The sequence below is a fragment of the Chiloscyllium plagiosum genome, chromosome 35 (genome assembly GCF_004010195.1).
Source record: "Chiloscyllium plagiosum isolate BGI_BamShark_2017 chromosome 35, ASM401019v2, whole genome shotgun sequence".
NCBI lineage: Eukaryota > Metazoa > Chordata > Chondrichthyes > Orectolobiformes > Hemiscylliidae > Chiloscyllium > Chiloscyllium plagiosum.
Window position 1 is genome coordinate 3528750 of NC_057744.1, and position 24048 is coordinate 3552797.

The following is a 24048-nucleotide window of genomic DNA, read 5'->3' on the forward strand; positions in this document are numbered from 1 at the left end:
TGTGAGAGTGTGAGTGTGTGAGAGTGCAGATGGTGAAGGTGGGAGTGTGAGTGAATGTGCAGATGGTGAATGTGTGAGTGTGAGTATGTGTGAGAGTGCAGATGGTGAAGGTGTGAGTATGAGTGAAAGTGCAGATGGTGAATGTGTGTGTGTGAGTGCTGAATATGTACATGTGTGTGAGAGTGGGGGTGCTGAATGTGTGAGTGTGGGAGTGGGATGATGGATGTGAGAGTGAGGGTGTGGTGAGTGTGAGTGCTGTTGGTATTGTGCGTATCTTATTTGAAAGTAATTCCTCTGAAACTTGTGACAACAATCCATTGGATTGATAGAAAGATTTACTGTAAGCTCCTCGTATGTATAGAAATAAACTCCATGTAAAGGCAAAGCACATTATCCAGTAAACAACTGAATTAAAACTGCTGCGTGCTGAGCACATCTGCACTAGTATCTGAAAGTTTGAGATTGCTATTAACACACTGCAGAAAGTTCCTCTCCTCCTTACCACACATACTATCCATGATGTGCACGAGTATCACTGTATAATACCTCACTCTGTTGCTGGACTGTACTGTCTTGTCTAAACAAGTGCGACCCTTTTCCTTTCTGAGATGTCGTGGGGCTCCAGGTGTGTGGAGTAAATGCAAATTTTCATGTCTGTCAGCTTGCAAACCTGTTATTGTGTTGCTTACAGTTTCAATGGAAAAACGTATTTTCAATTTGAAATAGAAGCATAGACGCATGAGGCACAGTAGGAAGCCATTTGGTCCATCAGCTCTGTGCTGACTCTTTCAAAAAGGAAACCAGTTGCTCCTGGTCCCTCATTCCCCAATTTCCATTTTCACTTCAATCTTAAGGGTTTTTAAAGGACGTGGCTGCAGAGATAGTGGAGGCATTGTTTGAACTATTCCAGAACCACTGGATTTGAGGAGGATTCCAACAGATCACTAAGGCGTCTCATGTGATGCCTGCTCAAGAATGGAGGGAGACAGAAAACAGGAAACTGTAGGCCCGTTAGCCTAATACCTGTTGCTGGCAAAGTACTAGACTCCATTGTTATGGGTGAAATAGCAGGATATTTAGAAAAGCTTACTGCATTCAAACTGAATCAACATCGTTTGTGAAAGAGAAATTGGATTTGACAAAATTGTTGGAATTCTTTGAGGATGTTAAAGGTGAATCGGTAGATGAAATGTATTTGATTTCCAGAAGGCATTTCAATAAGATGCCATTTCAAAGGCTTTTGCACAAGATAGGAGCTCACATTGTTAGGGATGGCTGAGGATTGATTAACACTCAGAAGCCTGTGGGTCGGGATTACTTGTGTTTCAATAAAAGACCACCTTGTTAAATAAAAAATAACTATCAAACATATTTCAGTCTGGGATCTGGCATGTCCAGTAATAACATTAGCTGGGATCATAACAGTATTGACTTACTAGTCTAGAGTTCTTTGAAGATATAACAAGCAGAGTTAATAAAGGGGAATGGTCAACGCATTTTATTTGGATTTCCAGAAGGTATTCAATGAAAGTGCCATCTAAAAGATAGTAGCTAAGAGTATTGGGGGTAATGTATCAGCCTGGATTGAGAATTGGTTGACACACGAAATACAGAGAATTGGAAATAAATAATCTTTTCAGGTTGGAAAGATGTAACTGGTGGAGTGCCACAAAGATCAGTCTGAGAGCCTCAATTATTTCCTATTGATACTAATAACTTGGAGGACGGGATAAGGGGCATGTATCTACACTTGCTGACAATACAAAAAGGTGGGAGGACACATTGTGATGAGTACATAAGGAATTTGGAAGAGGATATGCGTAGGTTGAGTGACTGGAGTTTAATATAGGAAAGTGTGAGGTCATGCACTTTGGTAGGAAGAATCAAAAGGCAAACTATTACTTAAATGAAGGAAGACTCCACAAAAAGCAGAGTGCAGAAAGATCGGGTGATCTTGTGCATGAAACACAAAAGGTTAGAATGCAGGTTTAGCAAGTAAATAGGAAAGCAAATGGAATTTTGGCCTTTATTGCTGAGGGGTATGGAACATAGAAGTAGGGAAGTCTTGTTCTAACTGTACAGGGTGTTGGTGACACTACACCTATAGTACTGTGTACAGTTTTGGTCCCCATGTTTAAGGAAGAACATATTGGCAATGGAGACAATTCTAGCCTGACTAGAATGGCTAAACAGGTTAGGCCTTTGTTCATTAGACCTTAGGTCTTATTGAAACATACAAATACTGTGGGGTTTTGACAGGGCAGATGTTGAGACAATGTTTATGCTCGTGGGAAATCTCAAGTTGCGGGACATGGTTACAGAATACGGGAACGTTCATTTCAAACTGAGATGTGAGGGAATTCCTTCTCCCAAAGAGTTGTGGAGGTTACATCACTGGAAGGGTCGAAAGACAAGATTAAAGAGTTTTGAAATATCGGAGAGTTGACATAAATGCTGAGCTATTGGGCTTAAATGATGATAATTTATCCCTCATTGGTTCATGTTTGTAGTACCTATAGCTGTCAGGAAATAAACTTTCCCTTGTTATGTGAGGCAAGAGCTTCTTCTTATTAAGATTCTTATATGGTGTATCCTATACCATTGATATTTGGGCAGGCCATTAGACTCAGCAAAGAAAGGAGTTGTTGCAATGTACTATCCCAACATAAAGCCATCAATGGTTGGTGTCCAGAGCCCATTAAGATACCTTTCCTTTGTTGTGGAATTGTGACCCTGTGCAGGGCTAGTACAAAGAACATCAACCTACAAGTAACAATGAGTTTTAGTGGAGCCGATATTGTCTATGTAAAGTCTAAAAACTTTAACTATTTCTCAAGTGCTTGGATAAGTCCAGCAATGACAACACTCAAGATTGACACCATCCAGGACAAAGCAGCCCACTTGCTTGGCACCAGATCTACAAGCATCCACTCCCTCCGCCATCGATGCTCAGTCACAGCAGTGTGTACTATCTACGAGATGCATTGCAGAAATTCACCAAAGATCCTTAGACAGCACCTTCCAAATCGACAACCACTTCCATCTAGAAGGTCAAGGGCAGCCGACGCATGGGAGCACCTGCAAGTTCCCCTCTGAGCCTCACCATCTTGACTTGGAAATATATCACCGTTCCTTCAGTGTCGCTGGGTCAAAATCCTGGAATTCCCTCCCTAAAGGCATTGTGGGACCTACAGCACATGGACTGCAGCGGTTGAAGAAGGCAGCTCACCCCCACCTTCTCAAGGGCAACTAGGGACTGGCAATAATTGCAGGCCCAGCCAGTGATGCCCACATTCCATGAGTAGCTAAAAGACAGTTCCGTACTATCCTGGGTTCCACGTGTTCCTCTGCCTCTGAAAAGAGAAGTCTGCAAATCCTAATTTCTTTACAAATTGAAAACTTATAGTCCAAAGACTGTGATCATAAAAGGTGACATTTCCAGTGACCACTCCCCAAAGTGCACCATCACCCCCTCCCTCCGCACCCTGGACACTGATTGGTCAGAAAGCTCACACTCTGACTCAGCTGCCAGCTGACCTCCATCAACACACCAATGTGGGAGGGAAGGTATCGAAACCTCAGAAATGAACCCATCCCCACAAAACCCCAGCTCTGACTGATGGACACTGTTCATCTTCTACTGCCACACATAGACAATCATTCCTCATCCGGCAGCCTTCACATGGGCCATGCAACAATAGGAGGCTTCGCCTGTAACTCCACTCCTGTCCGCAATGCTTCCAGGTCCTTTTTCATAGGGAGTCATTCAGTGAGAAAGTGTGCACAGAGCCCAGCGTGATTTTCCCTGAGACTGAGGCTGATGGTCTGGATCTTACCTGTCATGGAGTAGACCTCTGTGGCTCAGTACAATATGGACCAGAGCATTGACTATGGCCCCATTGAGAGGCACCAGGGATATCAAGAAGCATTTCCATTTCTGTACCTCTGGGTGCAAAGGGAAAATTAAATACCTCAAGTTTTGAAGGGTTTTGTTTCCATTGGAAAACTCTGAGTGATATTTTCCTTTTTCTGCCTTTTGGACTTCCCAGTGTATTGTGTTATGAATTGTTACGGTTGGCCATCATTTTGAGTGGATTGGACCAAGTGTAATGATGATCCTATTTTCCTATTTACTTAGAGTCAAGTGTTATCCTAATGTCCACAGAATTATTTCTGTTAAATTCAGATGTAGCTTAACCACTGTCTCAAGTGCAGCTTGTTAAAGACCTGGCATATATTTCTCTTTGTGATAAAGTTTGAACCTTACTTTAAGCAGCTTGTGAACTCACATCCGTTCATGTAAGTAGTTATTGTGTCTCGTGCTAGGTTGACTTCCTTTATGTGATATTGTTTATGTCAGACTTTCTTCACCCCAGACTGGTGAATAATGGTGTTTGAGTGTTTTTTACTACATTCCCAGATGGAGCTGTAAGGTCAAACAATTGTTTCCAAGGTATTGCTTTATGCCAGAGACACGACATTCTCTATCTATTTAGCACCTTCAATGTAATGAAATGTCCCAAGGTGCTTTACAGTGATGTTATAAAACACCGAGCCCCAAAAGGAGAAATTACTTTGGTCAGATGGATAGATTTGGAAGTATACTAAAGGAGGAAAGTGAGGTAGAGATGTGGAGAGGTGTAAGGAAGGAATTCCAGATCTTGGGGCCTCAGTACCTGAAGGTACTGTCAGGTGGAGAGATTAAAATTGTGGGGGGCACAGTGGTTAGCACTGCTGCCTCACAGCGCCAGAGACCCGGGTTCAATTCCCGCCTCAGGCGACTGACTGTGTGGAGTTTGCACATCCTCCCAGTGTCTGCGTGGGTTTCCTCGGGGTGCTCTGGTTTCCTCCCACAGTCCAAAAATGTGCAGGTCAGGTGAATTGACGTGCTAAATTGTTAGGTGCAGGGGTAAATGTAGGGAAATGGTTAGGTGCAGCGGTAAATGAAGGGAAATGGGTCTGGGTGGGTGCGCTTCGGCGGGTCAGTGTGGACTTGGTGGGCTGAAGGGCCTGTTTCCACACTGTAAGTAATCTATTCTAAAATCAGGGATGCTGAAGAGGCCAGAATTCGATACCGCAAAGTCAGATGTCACATGACACTAGGTCATAGTCCAACAGGTTTACTTGAAACCACGAACTTTCAGTCAAATAAATCTGCTGGACTATAGCTTGGTGTCGTGTGACTTCTGACTTTGTCTACCCCAGTCCAACACTGGCACCTCCACATCATGGATATTATAGAGAGTTGTGGCATTGGAGGAGATTACAGATGGGGCAAATTCAAGGACAGAATGTTAAACAACGAAGTGAAGATGTTGCTCAGCTAAGAGCAGGAGTCAAACTGAATTAGGATGTAGTTGGACGTAATTAACCATCATTCAATCTTACTGTGCAGAAATGAGGCTGCCCACCACATTACGCCTAGACTGGCCCTTTGAAAGAGGTATCTAATTACTCCCCGTCCGACTGCTCTTCCTCCAGAGCTCTGCCATTTTTTTCACATATTTATCCCTTCTGCAAATTTTCAGTAAATCTGATTCCACTGCCATTTCAGTCAGTGCCTTCTATAAACTGAAACGCCGAATTCACTCACCCACCAAGCGGATCCCTGTTCACTCTGGATTCATCTACTCCATGTCAAATCCAACTTAAGTAATTGCAGTTTTCCTTTAACACAGCATTGTTTGTTTGCAAAAGAAGGTCAAAGAATGAGTTTGAGCGTCACATCATTGTATATCATCTTAGTTGCTTGATGATGTCCATGACCAAACTGATATAACTGAATGCTGACAGATGCATCAAAGTCACTGCCCTCTGGGGCTTAATGAGAATTGCAACTTGGAATCAGAAGATTCAAGAGTGTTTTGAGACCTGTGCCTTTGGGATGAAATGATAAAGCAAGCCTCAATTTGATGGAATTAAAAAACTGGACAGCCCTGACTGGATTGCTTTGCAGTGAGCTGGCAAGGATCTGATGGGCCGAACAACCTCCTGAACCAGAACTGACTCTGTGACTGCATTCAAAGAGTAACAGAGTTCCTTCAGTGTCCTGGTCACAGGATATTTCCTGCTCAGTGGAGATCATTAAAGCAGTTTGGGTAGTCATGATCTCATTGTTGTTAGTGGGACCTTGCTGTTGTGCAGGTTACCAGCTTTATTGTTAATGTTGCACTTTAGAAATCATTTAATGAGTGCCAAAAGAAGAGGAAAACTTGCATTTAGAACCCTTACAGAGTGGAAGCAGGCCATTTGGCTCGTCAAATCCACACCGACCCTCTGAAGGGCATCTCACCCAGACCCATCCCCCATCCCTGTCACCCTGCATTTCCCATGGCTAACCCACCCAGTCTGCACATCCCTGGACACTGTGGGCAACTTAGGATGGCCAATCCCCCTAACATGCACATCTTTGTGCTGTCTGGAAACCAGAGCATCTGGAAGAAACCCACACATATGGAGGGAGAATGTGCAAACTCCAGCCAGACTGAGGGTGGAATTGAACCCAGGTCCCTGGCGCTGTGAGCCAATGTGCCACCCCTATTTATACAGAGCTTTTCATGACCATTGGATATCTCAAAGCATTTTACAAGTAAGAACTCTTTAAGTGTAATTACTGTTTTAATGTAGGAAATCTGGCAGCTCATCAATGCACAATAAGCCCCCATCAACAGATCATTATCAAATGATCAGTTTTTGTGATTGATTAAGAGACAAATATTGTCCAAGATAACAGGGAAAACTCTCCTGCTCTTGTTTCAAATTTTGCAGTGGGTTTTTGTTTAAACATCTACCCAAGAAAAGATGCAGGACCTAAGTTTAACGCTTCATTTGAAACACAGCACCTCTGACAGCATAGCACTCCCTCAGTACGACACTGAAGTGTGAGCCTAGACTGTTTTTTTTCCCCTCCTCAAGTATGGGACTGAGACTAGAACTCACAACCAAGTTGAAAGTGTTAGCCATTAATTGAATTGAATTGAATTTATTGTCACGTGTACCGAGGCACAGTGAAAAGCTTTGTCTTGTGAGCAATACAGGCAGATCACAGAGTTAAGTAGCATAGATAGTAAATAATAGGTAAACAGCGGCAAAAACAAAAACACAGGTACAGGTGAATGTTAAGAGTTTGTGAGTCCATTCAGTATTCTAACAACAGTCGGGTAGAAACAGTTTCGAAACCGGCTGGTGCGTGTGTTCAGGCTTCTGTACCTTCTCCCTGATGGTAGAAGTTGTATAAAAACATTGCCAGGGTGGGATGGATCTTTGAGAATGCTGACGGCCTTTCCCTGACAGTGGGCCTGGTAGATGGATTCTATAGATGGGAGGTTGGCCTTTGTGATTGTCCGGGCTGAGTTCACCACTCTCTGTAACCATCTCCAATCTTGAATGGTACAGTTTCCATACTAGGTAGTAATACATCCAGACAGGATGCTCTCGATGGCGCACCTATAGAGGTCGGCAAGGGTATTCACCGTCATGCCAAATGTCCTCAGCTGCCTGAGGGAGAAGACACGTTGTTGGGCCTTTGTAACCAGTGCGTCCACGTGAAGAGTCCAAGAAGCTTGTTGTGGATGATCACTCCCAGGAGCTTGACACTCTCCACTCGTTCCACCCCTGTACTGTTAATGTGTAGGGGGCATGAGTAACATCCCACTGAAAGTCAATAATGAGTTTCTTGGTTTTGCCGGCATTGAGAGCTGGGTTTTTCTCAGTGCACCATTTTTCCAGGTGTTCCACCTCCCGTCTGTAGTCTAGTTGTCGCCATCTGGGATTCAACTGACTATGGTGGTGTCATCAGCAAACTTGTAAATGGCATTAGTCCGGTATTTGGTGACGCAGTCGTCGGAATACAGTGAGTATAGTCGGGGGCTGAGTACGTAGCCCTGGGGATCTACCAGTGTTGTGTGTTAGTGAGGATGAAATATTGTCTCCAATCTTCACTGGTTGTGGCCTGTGGGTCAGGAAACTGAGGATCCAGTTGCAGAGAGTGGGGCTTAGTCCGAGATCACTAAGTTTAGTAATCAGTCTCAAGGAGATAATAGTGTTGAAGGCTGAACTGTAGGCAATGAGGAGGATTCTTACATAGCTGTTATTGGTGTCAAGATGTTTTAGGGAGGAGTGAAGGGCAAGTGATATGGCATCTGACGTGGATCTGTTGGTCCGATAGGCAAATTGGAGTGGGTCAAGAGTAGTGGGGAGGCTGGAGTTGATTAATGCCATGACCAGCCTTTCAAAACACTTCATGACCACCGAAGTTAGGGCCACTGGGCAGTAGTCATTGAGACATGCTGCATGAGCCTTCTTAGACACAGGGGTGATGTTGGCCACTTGAAACAGGCAGGGACAGTGGCCTGCTGCAGGGAGAGGTTGAAGATGTCCCAGAAGACCTCTGCCAGTTTATCTGTGCATGCTCGGAGTGCACGGCCTGGTACTCCGTCTGGTCCCATCACTTTCCTTGGATTCACACGAAGGAAAACTTATCTGACCTCTGATGCAGTGACTGTTGGGATAGGTTCATCAGGACTTGTCGGAATAGGTGTTACCTCTCCGCCGAAATTCTTCTCAAAGCGAGCTTGGAAGGCATTGAGATGATCTGGGAGGGATGTTCATTTTCTGCTACCTTGCACTGTCAGGGGCGTCCTATGTTTATGGGAAGCATTGTATAAATGGAAATACTTCCCTCTTGTATTTGAGAACTTTCTGTCCTGAAGTGGGCTGGAATATTGGTCTTCAGTGTGGGAGTGACTGCATCTCAGCTATATCTTTACAATCTAACTCCAAGTGTCCTGGTGTTAGTTCGACAGTTATGATTGGCTGGGAGATGACATTTCTGATGAAGCTGACTCACAGTCTGTGTCTGACAGACCTGTGACTGAGTCACTATCCTCCTCTCTGACCTCATGCCTAAAAATAGGGAAAGTCTTCAGTGAGGAGTTTAACTCTTCCAAGGCATGTTCAATCTGTGATGCCAATTTTCCTTAGTTTTGGGGCAACACGGTGGCTCAGTGGTTAGCACTGCTGCCTCACAGTGCTGGGGACCTGGGTTTGATTCCAACCTTGGGTGACTCTCTGTGTGGAGTTTACACATTCTCCCCATGTCTGTGTGGGTTTCCTCCGGGTGCTCCGGTTTCCTTCCTATCAGTCCAAAAGTGGCAGGTTGGATGGATTAGCCATGGGAAATGCAGGACGACAGGGATGGGGTAGGGGGTGGGTCTGGGTGGGATCCACTTCCGAGAGTCTGTATGGGCATGATGGCCTGCTTTCACGCTGTAGGGATTCCATGGCTATCATTTTGGCACCAGCCACACCCCTCACCACACCCCCACTCCCCGCAGCAGCCAAAGGGCACCCAGGAGAAATTGGTTCTGAATCTCACAACATGTTTCACAAAACCCTTTTGTACACAGAGCCAGGTTCAGTTGCCAGATTACCCTGACAGTGCCCAGGGGACCAGGGTAATAACCTCAGCTTTATGCAGGTGGAGTCGTTGGCCATGCCAGGCCCAGTGACCCAGGATGAGGGCAAAATGCGGTGGCTCTCCGGAGAGCTAGAGAGACAACTGAGACACCTCACCTGTGCTCAGTCACGCTGGAATTTGGGCACAGGAGCTGGGGTGGGGGGCGGGGGGTGGGGGGGAAAGGCACCATATGCCTCAGAGTCGGCCTCCAGGAAAAGCTGAGGGAGAAAAGCGGAGGCGGAAATATTTCTGAATACTTCAGAAGGCGTTCAGGCCAGCTGCGGAGTTACACTTGGCTCTTCCCAACAGCGGAATTCTCTGTCGTGGCTGCTTTCCATTGATTCTTTATGTTTGAGTGGCTACTTTCCAGGAGGAGATGGTTGTGTCATTTTAACTACTTGTATAACATTAGTACAGTTTGTTTGGAAAGAGAAGTTATTGGGAACATTTATAAAAACTTGGGAATGTGAGGAGGCCATTCAGCCCCTCCAGCTGTGGCCACCCTGGGGTCAGATGGACCGTGGGAAGGAAATGATCTCTCTAAGATATGCTGTTGAGTCCGTGTGAAAATCTGCCGCACAGAGCCACAAACACACCCCAAAGAGGAGTTAAAGTGAATTGAGATGGAGACATTGAGGGCACAGTTGGAGGCCATTCAGTCCATCGAACTGATTCTCCATGGAGCAATCCAATCAATCCCTTTATCTCCACCTATCGTGACAGCAACTCCAAGTTTATTTCCTACAAGTACACATCCGTAAGAGAACATTGCTGCCTCCACAGGCAACAGGGGCCAGGTCTAACGTGAAGGAGAAAGAAAATTGCAAGAATACGGCAAAAGAGGAGTCGAGTGGGAGCTGGTGCTGGATTGATCTGTACAGGGTCAATCTCTGATTCCATGATCTGGTTCATGGATTTTTAACAGTATGGAAGGATATGAAGCTAAGGTTGGTAAGAAGAGTTGAGGGATAGGTTGACTATGAGAGGCTGAATGGCCTCCACCAGCTTCCAAAGACCTGACTGTAACTCTGTGCAGTTGGGTCTTCCAATTTTGAATTTTTGAATGGGTTAAAATCAGGCCCAAATACATTTTTAATTTGGAGTTTGGTAGTATTTGAAGATTTTTATTTAGTATTTATGAAGTTTTGTTTCGGACCAGATTCAAACATTAAAAATGGCCACACTATTAAACAATCAAATTGAAATGGGGTCAGAATGGGGCCAGCAGTTGAAATGTCATGCTCAGAGAGACAGAGCAGACCCAATGGACCAAACATCCTCCTTCTATACCATAACAATTCTATGAGACAGGAGCTCAGTAGCAAGGGGACATTGGACAACTTTCATTGCAATGATTCAGTTCGAGAAATTATTTCATTGGATACTCTGGTCATGAGTACAGCCTCAAGATTGGATAAGGGCCTGTCACTCACTAAATCCATAACACTCTTTGGTACGTAGATGAGTAAAATCTTAAATCATTTTACAAATTACTAACTCCCTCGCTTCCTTACCATTGCATTTTGATGTTGTTAAAGTTAAAAATCACACAACACCAGGTTACAGCCCAACAGGTTTATTTGGAAGCAAGAGCTTTCGGAGCGCCGCTCCTTACCTGATGCAGGACCACTCTGAAAGCTCGTGCTTCCAGATAAACCTGTTGGGCTGTAACCTGGTGTTGTGCGATTTGTAAATTTGTCTACTCCAGTCCAATACCGGCTCCTCCACATCATTTTGATGTTGAATTGACTTGATGGTACACAGCAGAACATAGAAAAAGATATTGCCTTGAGGTGCAAAATTTCACTATTCTTATATATCATAGAGTCAGACAGCATGAAAACACACCCTTCGGTCCAACTCGTCCATGCCAACCAAGTTTCCCAAACTAAGCTTGTCCCATTTGCCTGCGTTTGGCCCATATTCTTCTAAACCTTTCCTATTTGTGTCAAATATCTTTTAAATGCTATAATTGTATCTGCTTGGATTGTGAATGAAGCCAAGAATCTTTGGGGTATCTGACACTGGTTCAACTATAAACTGTACAAGACTGCTCTGTGTTTCTCCAATCCTTTTGCTAAAAGTATAATCAGAGATTGCTGGAGAAACTCGGCAGGTCTGGCAGAGAGGAAGAAGTGTTAATGTTTCGAGTCCAGTCACCTTTATAGAGTCATAGAGATGTACAGCATGGAAACAGACCCTTCGGTCCAACCCGTCCATGCCGACCAGATATCCCAACCCAATCTAGTCCCACCTGCCAGCACCCGGCCCATATCCCTCCAAACCCTTCCTATTCATATACCCATCCAAATGCCTCTCAAATGTTGCAATTGTACCAGCCTCCACCACTTCCTCTGGCAGCTCATTCCATACACGTACCACCCTCTGCATGAAAAAGTTGCCCCTTATGTCTCTTTTATATCTTCCTCCTCTCACCCTAAACCCTAAACCCTAACCCTAAACCCTAAACCTATGCCCTCTAGTTCTGGACTCCCTCACCCCACCCTCATCCCTCACTTCCTCCTCTCACCCCTCAGCCTCTGACGCTCCAGGGAAAACAGCCCCGGCCTGTTCAGCCTCTCCTCTAGCTCAAATCCTCCAACTCTGGCAACATCCTTGTAAATCTTTTCTGAACTCTTCAGAACTGACTTCAGTTTTGAATGTCCCCCTTTGTACACTCACCTTGGTAATGTATATTGCTGACTATAACTCACTTCTTTCTAAATCTCTGAATGGAAGATGAGGAGGTTTTTTTTTGGAAGATACTCTTTGCAACCAGGTTGAGTAACAAACCACAGTTTATCTCTGCTCAGGATAACACTGGGATTTTCAGTTTGAAGTCTACACACGATTTATTGCAAGGAGACAGGGAGTAACAAGATGGGGAGATGGCGATATTACTAGACTAGTGAGCCAGTGGGACAGGCCAATACTTTGGGAATATGGATTCAAATCCCATCGTATCAGTTATTGCGATTTCAATTCTAAGTGAGAAATCTGGAATGTAAAGATAGTCTCAGTCTTGGTTTCCATAGTAGCTATCATTGATTGTTGCCAAAACCTATCTGGTTCACTAACGCCCTTTTGGAAAGGAAATCTGCCGTCCTTACCTGGGCTGGCCTACATGTGATTCCAGACCCACAGCGATGTGGTTGACTGTTAACCACCCTTGAAATGGCCTAAAAATTAGGGCAACAGATACTGGCCTTGCTGGTGAAAACCTCCAACCCAAGAAAGAGTTTTAAAAAAAGTAAGCTTTCACAACTCACCCAGTCAGTGCTATCAATCCTGATAACCACTGCCATTGTAGCTAGTTGTCTCTTTAAATGGGTCCTTATATTTTGTCTCTGGAGGTTTATTTAGAATTGGTTGTACACATTGTGTGAAGAGTGTTCTGATGTCTGTCCTAATATGGGTTACCTCTAGTCAGATTCTTGCTGTTCACTTTCATTTCTTGCCATGATCTAGGTTAACTTTTCCTGTACCTTTGACAATTTTATCAGCGTTCCTCTGATTCAAGTCTCTTGAACATCCAGTTTTTAATCATTGTGTAGCTAATGACCACGTCTTCAACTCCCTGAACCCTGAACCCTGAACTCTGAACTCTGGCCTCTCTATATCTCTCTCCTTCCTTAGGCTAACTGCTTAAAACTCAGCTGTTTGACGGAGCTTCTAAGAGGTGGGTGTGACTACAGTTCCAATGTTTAAAAGACACTTAGATCAGTGCATGAGTAACAAATGTTTGGAGGGATGTGGGCCAAGTACAGGCAAGTGGGACTAGTTTAGTTTGGGAACGTGGTTGGCACGGACTGGTTGAATTGAAAAGTTTATTTCCATTCTGTATGACTCTATGACTCTCATGTGGCTTGTTATCCAAGTTTTCTCAATCAACACTACTGTGAAGTGCTTGAGATGCTTTTCCGTATCAGAGACTCTATATAAATGCAAAATGTTGTTAACTGTGGGGTCTGTTTGCTCAGTTGGCTCAATAGCTAGTGTAGGATGGGACCAGTGGTGAGGGTCGAACCCCTGCATCATCTGTGCTCATTCTTGGAGGTCTGCTCTTTGGTCTTCCCAGTGCCTCAAATGGAGTGTTGCCCCTCCAACCATAAAACCCTTTCTCTCTCTCTCTCTCTCTCTCTATCTATCTCTGTCTCTATTTTTCTCTCTATCTCTATCTTTCCATCTCTATCTCTCCACATCTCTCTCTCTACCTCTCTCCATCCATCAGGGAGAGATACCTATAGTCCCTTCTAGGTAGCAGTAAATTACCTGATGCTGAGCACCTCTGTTTCAGGCAATTCATTCATACACAACATGTAGATGTTACTGACCAGGCCAGCATTTATTGCCCATCCCCAGTTGCCTGAAGAGCAGTTAAAAGCCAACCACATTGCTGTGGGTTTGGAGGCATGTGTACACCAGACCATGCAGAGTTCCTACCCTAAAAGGCATCAGTGACTCAGGTGGGCTTTTCTGACAATCAAGGAGTGGCACAGTGGCTCAGTGGTTAGCACTGCTGCCTCACAGTGCTAGGGACCCGGGTTCGATTCCAGCCTCAGGCGACTGTCTGTGTGGAGTTTGCACGTTTTCCCTGTGTCTGTGTGGGGTTCCTCTGGATGCTCTGATTTCTTCCCACAATCCAAAGATGTGCAGGTCAGGTTAGGTGAATTGGCCATGTTAAATTGCCCACAGTGTTCATGGATGTGTAGGCTAGGTGCAGTAGCCAACGATAAATGTAGAGTAATAGGATTGGGGAATGGGTGGGGTGGGGTCCTCTTCGAAGGGTTGCTGTGGACTTGTTGGGCCGAAGGACCTGTTCATCTATCTATGAAACAACGATTTCAAGGTTTTTAATTGATTCCAAACTGCACCACCTGCTGTGAGAGCAAATTGCCAAAGTTCCTTGACCTCAGAATGGAGTGAGGACAAAGTTGATCAAAATTAAACTAAAAAACCTTGCTCAGAAATGCAGGCGTGAATTTCCCATGTGAATAGAATTGGACAAGACAAATGACAAAAGGCCAGGAACATTTTCAGTCACCTCCTGGAAGCTCGTGATGGAAACTTTCTCCCTGCAGCACAACGTTTTGTAAGTGCTAATTGCAGGCCTGCTGCTGTTTCGAGAGCTCACTCATTGTACCATCTCCCATAGATCTTCTTAAAACAGCCTGGTAACATTTACTGTGGGCACACTGCTAAACTCTTTGCTCTAAACCTTTTATTAAGCTGTACTGAGCTGGATATGCCTCAGATTAATTTTTGAGAGCCTGATGCTTAGCTGTGTCATTTTCATTCATATAGTGCCTCTAACACACTAAAACAGCTCAAAGATGCCTTATTAGGTCCCAATCTAACAAAATCTGACTCACAGCCATACCATCAGGTATAAAGGCAAATTTACAGGCTCTAGGTGTACAGGCTCTAGGTGTACAGGCTCTAGGTGTATCTAAAAGGAGCAGAGCGAGCTGTAGAACTTTGTGAACGTGAACAGCGAAGGCTTGGCCAGCAGTTATGGAGTGATTAAAATCTGGTCGAGGAGATGGAATTGCAGGAATGCAGAGGTCTTAGAGAGTAATAGGGCTGGAGGATCTGAGTCAAGCATGTGACAGGAAGTGGGAGGCAGGCTGAGATGATAGAATTCATTCTGGTCTCCTAGTGCCTTTCAGGGAAGGAAATCTGCCTGGTGTAGCCCACCCATGAACCCAAACCCACAGCAATGTGGTTCGTTTGCAACTGCTCTCTGGTCACTTAGGGTTGGGCAGTACATTTTGGCACAGCCAGCAAGGTCCACATCTCATGAATGAATGAATCACAACAAAACTCTGAGTGTTTCATCAGACCTTACAGTAGCCAGTGGAGGTCAGTCAGCCTGCATTGGCTGGTTTGTTATAGAGAATGACACCAACAGTGTGGGTTCAATTCTCACAGCAGCTGAGATTATCCTGAAGGACCCTCCATCTCAACCTTCCCCTTTACCTGAGGTGTTCTGACCCTCAGGTTAAACCAACTCTGTCTAATGAGGGAGTGGTCCTCTGGGACTATAGCAACTTTACTTCTGTACACATTGTCCTCCAGCTCCATCACCACTCCCATCAACTCTGAGGGCAAACTGCACAAAGAATCTGAATGTTTTCAGGTAGGGATGAGATGTGGGGGGAGGTTATTGTGTGGGTAGTTGATAAAATACAATACTTGCTTTTGTTCAGCTCACAGGAGAATATTCCGTTCCAGAATGGACTGAAAGGAGTTAAGCTTTTGCATTTCCAGCTTTGTCAAATTTCTCTCCAACTCTTTGTCCACCCACTATGTCCTGTTCCTGTCTGCTGCTCTGTGAATATTCTCTCCAATACAGCAGAGGGTGGGGAAGAGAGAGAGAGAGAGAGAGAATGATTCGCTCTGGGCTCCAGTCAGGTTTTTACGTTAAAGAGTCGAGCCTGGTTCTGTTATGTCTTCGACGATGAAACAAACTTCCTCAGAGCGAGATTTAGTGCAGTGGTGAGAGATGGCAGCGGAAGAGATTGGGAAGTGAAATTCAAGATCTGTTGTTAAGTCCCAAAAGCAGCAATTCCAGAATCCAGTGACTGTGGTTTAGTCACCCAGCTTCACTCTCTGAACTAGACTGTGCAGTGGGAAAGGAATCGAGGCATTTCAAAAGAGACATTGGCTGACCTGGTGTGTTGGCCCGCTGGAACTATCGCTGGTACAAGAAGCTGGCAGACTCGAAGGTAGGAGCATTGGCAGTGCCTAGTGCGTTGGCACCAGCTGAAGGCGAGTGACCCCCACATTGACGGGTCTCTGCCCCCCCCGCCCACTGCGTATGGTGGGACTATGAGATGGAGAAGAGGAAACACATTCGAGCAGATTTCCCTGTGAAAGTAATCACCAGCTTATTGCCCAACACCAGCTTACATGTTATTACCAAAGTAAGTATAATGGCATGACAAAACAAAACTGATTGGAAATCAAAAACAGGGAAATTTTTCAAAGGTGTATTTTAGAGCAGACATTTTTCCTCTGAAAGGGAAAACAGTATACCATGTAGGATTAGCTTTATTTGTGTAGCTCTGCACTCAAGGTCGATGGGCTGAATGGCCTTGTGTTATGCTATATCATTCTATAATTCTATGGTATTTCAATATTGCTCAGTAAAGGAGGGAGCTTACTGTCTAGAATCGCTGGGAGTAGGACAGGGGATTAATGTAAGAGGGGATGCAATAGACATCTACTGGTGCTGGATTTAGAGTGAATGACCTCACACGTGGCGCCATGTGCAATGGTCTCACCAAGGGGTTTGCATTCCCGTCCTGACACACTCCATGCTTTTGTTGCATCAGGCATCGACAGTTTCATTGACCTGCCAGGCTGGCTGAGAGTCTCCCCTCTCTGTGACCTCGGATTCATTCACAACTCTGCCTGCCCACATACTGACTCATGTTGGGTTACACTCCTGTTTTGTCCTGGTGCTTGCTGATTCCCTTGCGAACATTTTCACTCTGTCAAATGCACCATTTTAATTACAAGGTGATTCCCCATGCTTGACACAATATGGGAGTCAAATGTGATTGGCCTAGGGGGCCACAAGATTTTACTGAGGCGCCATTTTGTGGGAGTGTTGTGGGCAAACATTTTTCTCTTTGTTCACTAATAATTCTGTGGGAAAATCCATCTGTTTCAGATTTCTGAGTCATTGCTGAGCACACTACAGAGAATGGCCAATGAGATGCTTTTGAAATGTGGTCCCTTTTTCTAATGTTTACAGAATGTGAGTGTCCCTGGCAAGGCCAACACTGATTGGCCATCTTCAACTGCCCGGGTATTGAATCACATATATCTTCACCACTGCAATATAATGTCACGTTGGACATTTCTGCACAGCAAGATCCCACCAGGGGAGCAATCCCATAATCTATTTGTATTGAGATTCATTGAGGGGCAAACATTAACCAGGACACTGGAGTAAATGCCCCGGCCCTTCTTCAGAGTAGTGCCATGGAATCTTCACTTCTCGTTGAGAGAGCAGACAGAGCATTGATTTAAAGGCACTGCTGACAGTTCCGAACTTCTGACAGTGCGTCACTCCCTCAGCACTGACCGTCCAACAGTGCAGTGCTCCCTCAGAACTGACCCTCCGACAGTGCCGCACTCCTTAAGAACTGACCCTCCGACAGTGTGGCACTCCCTCAGCACTGACCCTCTGACAGTGCGACATTCCCTCAGCACTGACCCTCCGACAGTGCGACACTCCCTCAATGCTGATCCTGTGACAGTGCGACATTCCCTCAGCACTGACCCTCCGACAGTGCGACACCCCCTCAGCACTGACCCTCCGACAGTGCGACACTCCCTCAGTGCTGATCCTGTGACAGTGCGACACTCCCTCAGCACTGACCCTGTGACAGTGCGGCACTCCCTCAGCACTGACCCTCCGACTGTGCGACTCTCCCTCAACTCTGACCCTCAGACAGTGCGGCACACCCTCAGCACTGACCCTCCGATAGTACAGCTCTCCCTCAGCACTGACCCTGTGACAGTGTGACACTCCCTCAGCCCTGACCCTCTGACAGTGCAACACTCCCTCAGCACTTACCCTCTGACAGTGCGGCTCTCCCTCAGCACTGACCCTGTGACAGTGCGGCACTCCCTCAGCACTGACCCTGTGACAGTACGGCACTCCCTCAGCACTGACCCTGTGACAGTGCGGCTCTCCCTCGGCGCTGACCGTCCGACAGTGCGGCGTTCCCTCAGCACTGACCCTGTGAGAGTGTGACACTCCCTCAGCACTGACCCTGTGACAGTGCGACACTCCCTCAGCACTGATCCTGTGACAGTGTGACACTCCCTCAGCACTGACCCTGTGACAGTGCGGCTCTCCCTCAGCGCTAACCCTGTGACAGTGCGACGTTCCCTCAGCACTGACCCTGTGACAGTGCGACACTCCCTCAGCACTGACCCTCTGACAGTGTGGTACTCCCTCAGCACTGACCCTGTGACAGTGCGCCACTCCCTCAGCACTGACCCTGTGACAGTGCGGCATTCCCTCAGCACAGATCTGCAAGAGTCTGGGAAGTGGCAGCTGAACGTTCTGACTCAAACTCCCAGCGAGGCGCGACGTAATATTAAAATGGGAATAATCGTGCTGCCTTCCCTCTGGTAAATGTAAATAAAATATAATTGTCATAACTTTTCAAGAAATTCCCTTTTATGCCTTCCGTGACTGAACATACAGCTCATATGTGTTTCATTTGATTGTGACCAAGATAGTTGGAGAGTGAAGCTCTTAGATAGTATTAATATCCCACTCGTAAACAGTTCCCACCCACTGCCTTCCCATCTCGAAGTCATGAAGTCTTCTTGGTCTGAATAATGTCTTCTCGATCTGAGTAATCTTCCCTCCTCCGCATTTGAACAGCTGCACCAACCTCACATGGAAGTCAGAAATTCCAGTTTTTCCCCTGTGCCCTGCCCACCCTGAATTCAATTGAAGCTTTGAATTGAAGGTCACCTTAAGCTACAGACTGGGTTTATACAGCTGCTGCAGCCTGAAGGATTTGCCCCTCCTGTGTCCCAGCTGTAAACCTAATAACGGGCTTCTCGACATTATTTCCACAACGATATTTGTATAGCCCTGGTGCATTGGATTGTCCAGTGTAAATATTTGTGCAATAAACCTTATGCCGAAACGAAACACTGTGAGGAGTTGGGATTAGGTCTGTGTGCGCAATCGACATGCCATAGATTCCACTGGGGAATTACATGAATATTGAGCAGTCCGGGCCAATCGGGAGTTCTTAGTCTTTGGTAGAATTTGCAATAATGTGGAGAATTCCATTCTCTAGTAAGTGGCTGCACTTTGGGCCCGCTCTATGTAGACAGAATTGTGCCCAAGGTCATTAAAAATTTCTGCAAGTGACCTCTCTGTGTGTTGAGAACTTGCTCCCGAGCATCTGTCATCATTCTCCTGCCTGCCCTCCAGAACGTCCCACCCAGTCCTTCAGAATTCTCTCCTTAAACTCACTCTCTCCTCTCCCTTCAATAGTAAGACTTCTTTCTGTTGATGATCCTCAACCAACACCAGCCGAAAACATTATCAGCTCATTCTCAATACTCTTTGTGGGAGCTTGCTGTGTGCACATTGGCTGTTCTGTTTCTTGACATTACAACTGTGAGTACACATTATTGATAGGCTGGCATTGACTGGAAAGCGTTCCGGGACATCATTGCAAAAATATGAATAGACTGAAGATGTTGGAAATTTTTTAAAATTCAATCATGGGATGTGGACCTCTCTACCTGGACCAGCATTTATTGCCCATCCCTACTTGCTCTTGAGAAAGTGGGAGTGAGCTGCCTTTTTGAACCACTCCAGTTCACCTGCTGTGAGATGACCCACAATGCCCTTAGGGAGGGAATTCCAGGCTTTTGACCCAGTGACAGTGAAGGTACAGTGATATTAGCATCGGAGGCTGAGGGGTGACCTGAAAGAGGTTTATAAAATCATGAGGGGCATGGATAGGATAAATAGATAAAGTATTTTCCCTGGGTTGGGGGAGTCCAGATCTAGAGGGCATAGGTTTAGAGTGAGATGGGAAAGATATAAAAGAGACCTAAGGGACAACTTTTACACGCAGAGGGTGGTACGTGTTTGGAATGAGCTGCCAGAGGAAGTGGTGGAGGCGAGTACAATTGCAACATTTAAAAGGCATCTGAATGGGTATATGAATAGGAAGGGTTTGGAGGGATATGGCTGGGTGCTGACAGGTGGGACTAGATTGGGTTGGGATATCTGGTCAGCATGGACTGAAGGGTCCATGACTCTCTAGAGACATCTCTATGACTCTTTGACTCTTTAACAGGATTAGAAAATGTCTAAGCACTGGGTTGAAGGGCTCTTGTGGTGTAGTGGTAGTGACCCTATCTCTGAGCCAGGAATCCTAGGTTCAAATCGTACTGGATCCAGTGCTATGTAATCACCTCTCAAATCAGGTGAATTTTTAAAAAAATAGCCTGGATTTCCCTCCTTACTTCTCCTCACCTTTGGTTGTCTGCATTGCCCTCAATATGATTAACTGGGAAATGGGGTGGCTCAGTTGTTAGCACTGCTGCCTCCCTGTGCCAGGAGCCCAGGTTCGATTCCAGCCTCTGTCAGTGTGGAGTTGGTGTATTCTCTCTGTGCCTACATGGATTTCCTCCCTCAGTTCAAAAATGTGCAGGTTCGGTGGATTGACCATGCTAAATTGCCCATAGTGTCTCGGTGGATTAGCCATGGGAATTACAGGGTAGGGATGGGATGCTCTTCAGAGGTTGGTGTGGGCTGAATGCCCACCATCTGTGTGGTAGGGGCAAATTATTATTCTATAATAGATGGAAACTATCATGGGGGTAGTCTGGTGATGGGGACAAAGCCGTCTGGATATGTGTGATAATGCTTCTGGATTTGAAAAAAAAAATTGGACTTCCTGAAGTGGGTGCTGCAGGGGATGGAATGTATTATCTCCCCCTCTGACATTAACCTTCATTTATGTCCTTCTTGTTTGGGTTTTGTTACTGTAGCTCTGGCCTTAGTGGGCAGTACTTATAATATTTTTTAAAAGGAGTGAAATGTGTGATTTGGTGGTGGATTATTAAAATATAAAGGGCTAGATTTTTCTCACATGAAATTGGTTATGAACAGAGGTCAGACTAGAGTTTGTATTGAAGTATGAAATACAAATAACCAGCTTGCGGAAGACCAACTGACCCCCGGTTTAGTAGATGGAGTGGTTCAGCAAGGGAGATGGGGGAAGGGGATGGGGTCTCGAAGGAGAGGCCTAGAGATGTAGAGGAGATGGGCGCAACTTTAAGGCCTGGCCTTGGTGGGCAATGCCCAATGTGGAAAGCAGACCCCTTGAGGAACGCAGACCCCTGTATTCTCACCCAAGGTCAAATATGATGGCGAAATAAGCTTCCCCCTTCCCTTTGAATACAAATTGGAGGCCGGGTAGGAAGTGGTTTTTGAGAGGCTAATGATTGGCTACAATGGAGGCTGCCTTAGGCCTTACTCACCCCAAGTAAACTGTGGACAGGTTTTGGGGGGGCATGGGGTGTGGTGTGGACCGAGGAAAGTGGGAAAGCCACCTGTGGAACTGACCAGATCTACATATCCTCTGGCAGGAGACCATGGCCTTCGGCCCAGAGAGTTGTTGTGATATGGAATGTTCTCCCTCTCAAAGGGTAGTAACAGCAGATTACATGGGAAACTTCAGAAGGGAACTGGGGATGGCACAGTGTCTCAGTGGTTAGCACTACTGCCTCACAGTGCCAAGAACCCAGGCTCGATTCCACCCTTCAGTGACTGTGCAAACTCCACACAGACATTCTGCCCATGTCAGTTGGGTTTCTTTCAGGTGCTCTGGGTTCCTCCCACAGTCCAAAGATGTGCAGGTTAGGTGCATTGGCCATGGGAAATTGTCCCAAAGTGTCCAGGGATATGCAGGCTAGGTGGGTTAGCCATGGGAAACGCAGGGTTACAGGGGTTGGATGGGTCTGGGTGGAATGTTGTTTGCAAGGTTGGTACAGACTTGATGGGCCAAATAGCCTCCATCTGGACTGTGGGGATTCTCTGAACTGGATGAATCTTTGAAGGCAATAGGCTTTCAGGACAATGGCGGAAAGAGCAGAGAAATTGAGTTGAACAGAGAGTGAGCACAGGCGCAATAAACAGAATATCCACCGTCCGTGCTGTGATGTGTCACACACAGATCTTTTAATACGTAGTGTGTGTGTGAAAATAACCATATAAAAATACATCCTTGCACTTTGTGTGGGTGAAATTCCTGTCACTTTGTTTTAACAAGGTATCAGCATGCCATCGATGTTACTGTCAGGAGTAACCGCACTCTGCAGGTCACATTGTGTTACCAGCTTTCAAAATAATCAAGAATTCAATTCTGCAATTAATCATCTTTGGAACTTGAACAAGTCAGTGCTAATTTGAACAGTTTAGCTTCTTTCTCCTCAAATCCAGAAGATGTTTAACAGTGTAGACATGGATAACTATATCACTGGACCCCAACCAGGTTACCAGATTCCAAAGGCCCAAACTATTACTCATGGGTCATGGGTTCAAATCTCATCATGGCAGATGATGAAATTTGAACTCAGTTAATGAAAAATCTGGAACTAAAAGCTGGTCTCAGTGATGGAGATTGCCATAAAAGCCCATCTGGTTCAGTAATGTCCTTTAAGGAAGGAAAGCTGCCTTGGTCTGGCCTACATGTGACTCCAGACCCACAGCAGTGTGGTTAACTCCTAACTGCCCTCAGAAATGGCTCTGGCATATTCTATTACAATAGGGATCAATTACAAATGATGCCAACCACCACCATGAAAGATCAGATGTTCAGAGACTGGTGATTACGTGGAATTTGCGGTTGTTGGGCTGAACAGAGAGATGTCTTTAATAGGAAGCTGGAGAAAAGAGGGAAAGCATTCAGAGATCGTGGTGACAGGCTGATGTGAAGCAGGTGGGCGGAGGCTCATGTACAGTATTAACATGGCCCTGGACCAGTTGGGCCGAATGGCCTGTTTCTACATCTGTGAATGCTGTGTAATTCTGTCATTTCTTTCTGCAGTATGTCAGAGACATGAGCAGATGAGGCATTTCTTTCAGAGTATGTAGGTGGAGATCTGTGAGGCTGGCCAATTCTGCACTCGTTCCCGTCCAACAGGATGTTGCACAGGCTTGGAGCGTGTACAGAATCTCGGCAGCCAGACAATTCAGAAAGAACTCGAGTGACAATCTGCTGAAGTGGAGTGTTGCTGGTAATGTCACTCTTTGCACCATGCACGTTATACAGAACAAATGGCACCCAGTTGAAGAACAGTCTGTGTCATTATGGTTTGCTGCCCTTGAGCACAGCGAATTCAGCTTGTGGATCTGCAGACCCACACCGATAGCTTTGACTCCTAACTGCTCTCTGAAATGGCAAGCCATTCTCCAGAACGATTTGGGATTGATAAGAAATGCCAGCCTTGCCATCAAACCCAGATCCCGTGTGCCAATTGAACCTGGCATCTCTGTGCCTTGTACAAATTGATGTCCCACTACACCTTCCATATTGAAACATTAATGTTCTTTAGGGATCGAAAGACCCTTTTGCCCTGAAATCTTAGCACAATTGGTTAGTGAGCCTTCAACTACAAGAGGGTCTGTGTGTGTATTACTGACTGATTTAGGTGGACTACACCCAGAGCTATTAGCCAGAGCTGTTTCCAGGCAAACAAACCCCTTTTATATAGTAAACGTCACATGGGAGATTTGACATATACACTACAGCAATTTCCTCTAAAGCCTGAAAGAACTCTTTCACTTAATAAGGTTTAAGGAATGCCAGAAAATTGCCACTTAAGTTGCCAACCTGAATTACTAACAGCAAGCTCTATCAGAATCTGTCCAACACACCAGCTGCTGTCAAATATGCGCTTGTCAGAGATTTAACATTTTACACACCAGAGCTTGACGCTGGTTACATTTGTGATTCAGCCCTTGCTCTGATTTTTAAAACATCTGTAGTAGCATGTCAGTAATGTAATGACACCATCAAATGAAT

The 24048-nt window shown here is 45.6% G+C and overlaps 1 protein-coding gene across 19 annotated transcripts in view; it reads left to right on the forward strand.

Moving 5' to 3' along the window:
* The window catches only part of phldb1b (pleckstrin homology-like domain, family B, member 1b), a 372433-nt gene that overhangs the window by 27812 nt on the left and 320573 nt on the right, over positions 1-24048 (forward strand). Inside the window, exon 1 of one of the 19 annotated variants that reach the window (XM_043676466.1) lies at positions 15876-16383. The exons of the other annotated variants lie outside the window; for them this stretch is intronic. Coding sequence (XP_043532401.1) covers positions 16294-16383 — 90 coding nt within the window. The 5' untranslated portion in view covers positions 15876-16293. Of the gene's footprint in view, positions 1-15875; positions 16384-24048 lie in introns of those variants that run through there. 19 annotated transcript variants of the gene reach the window in all.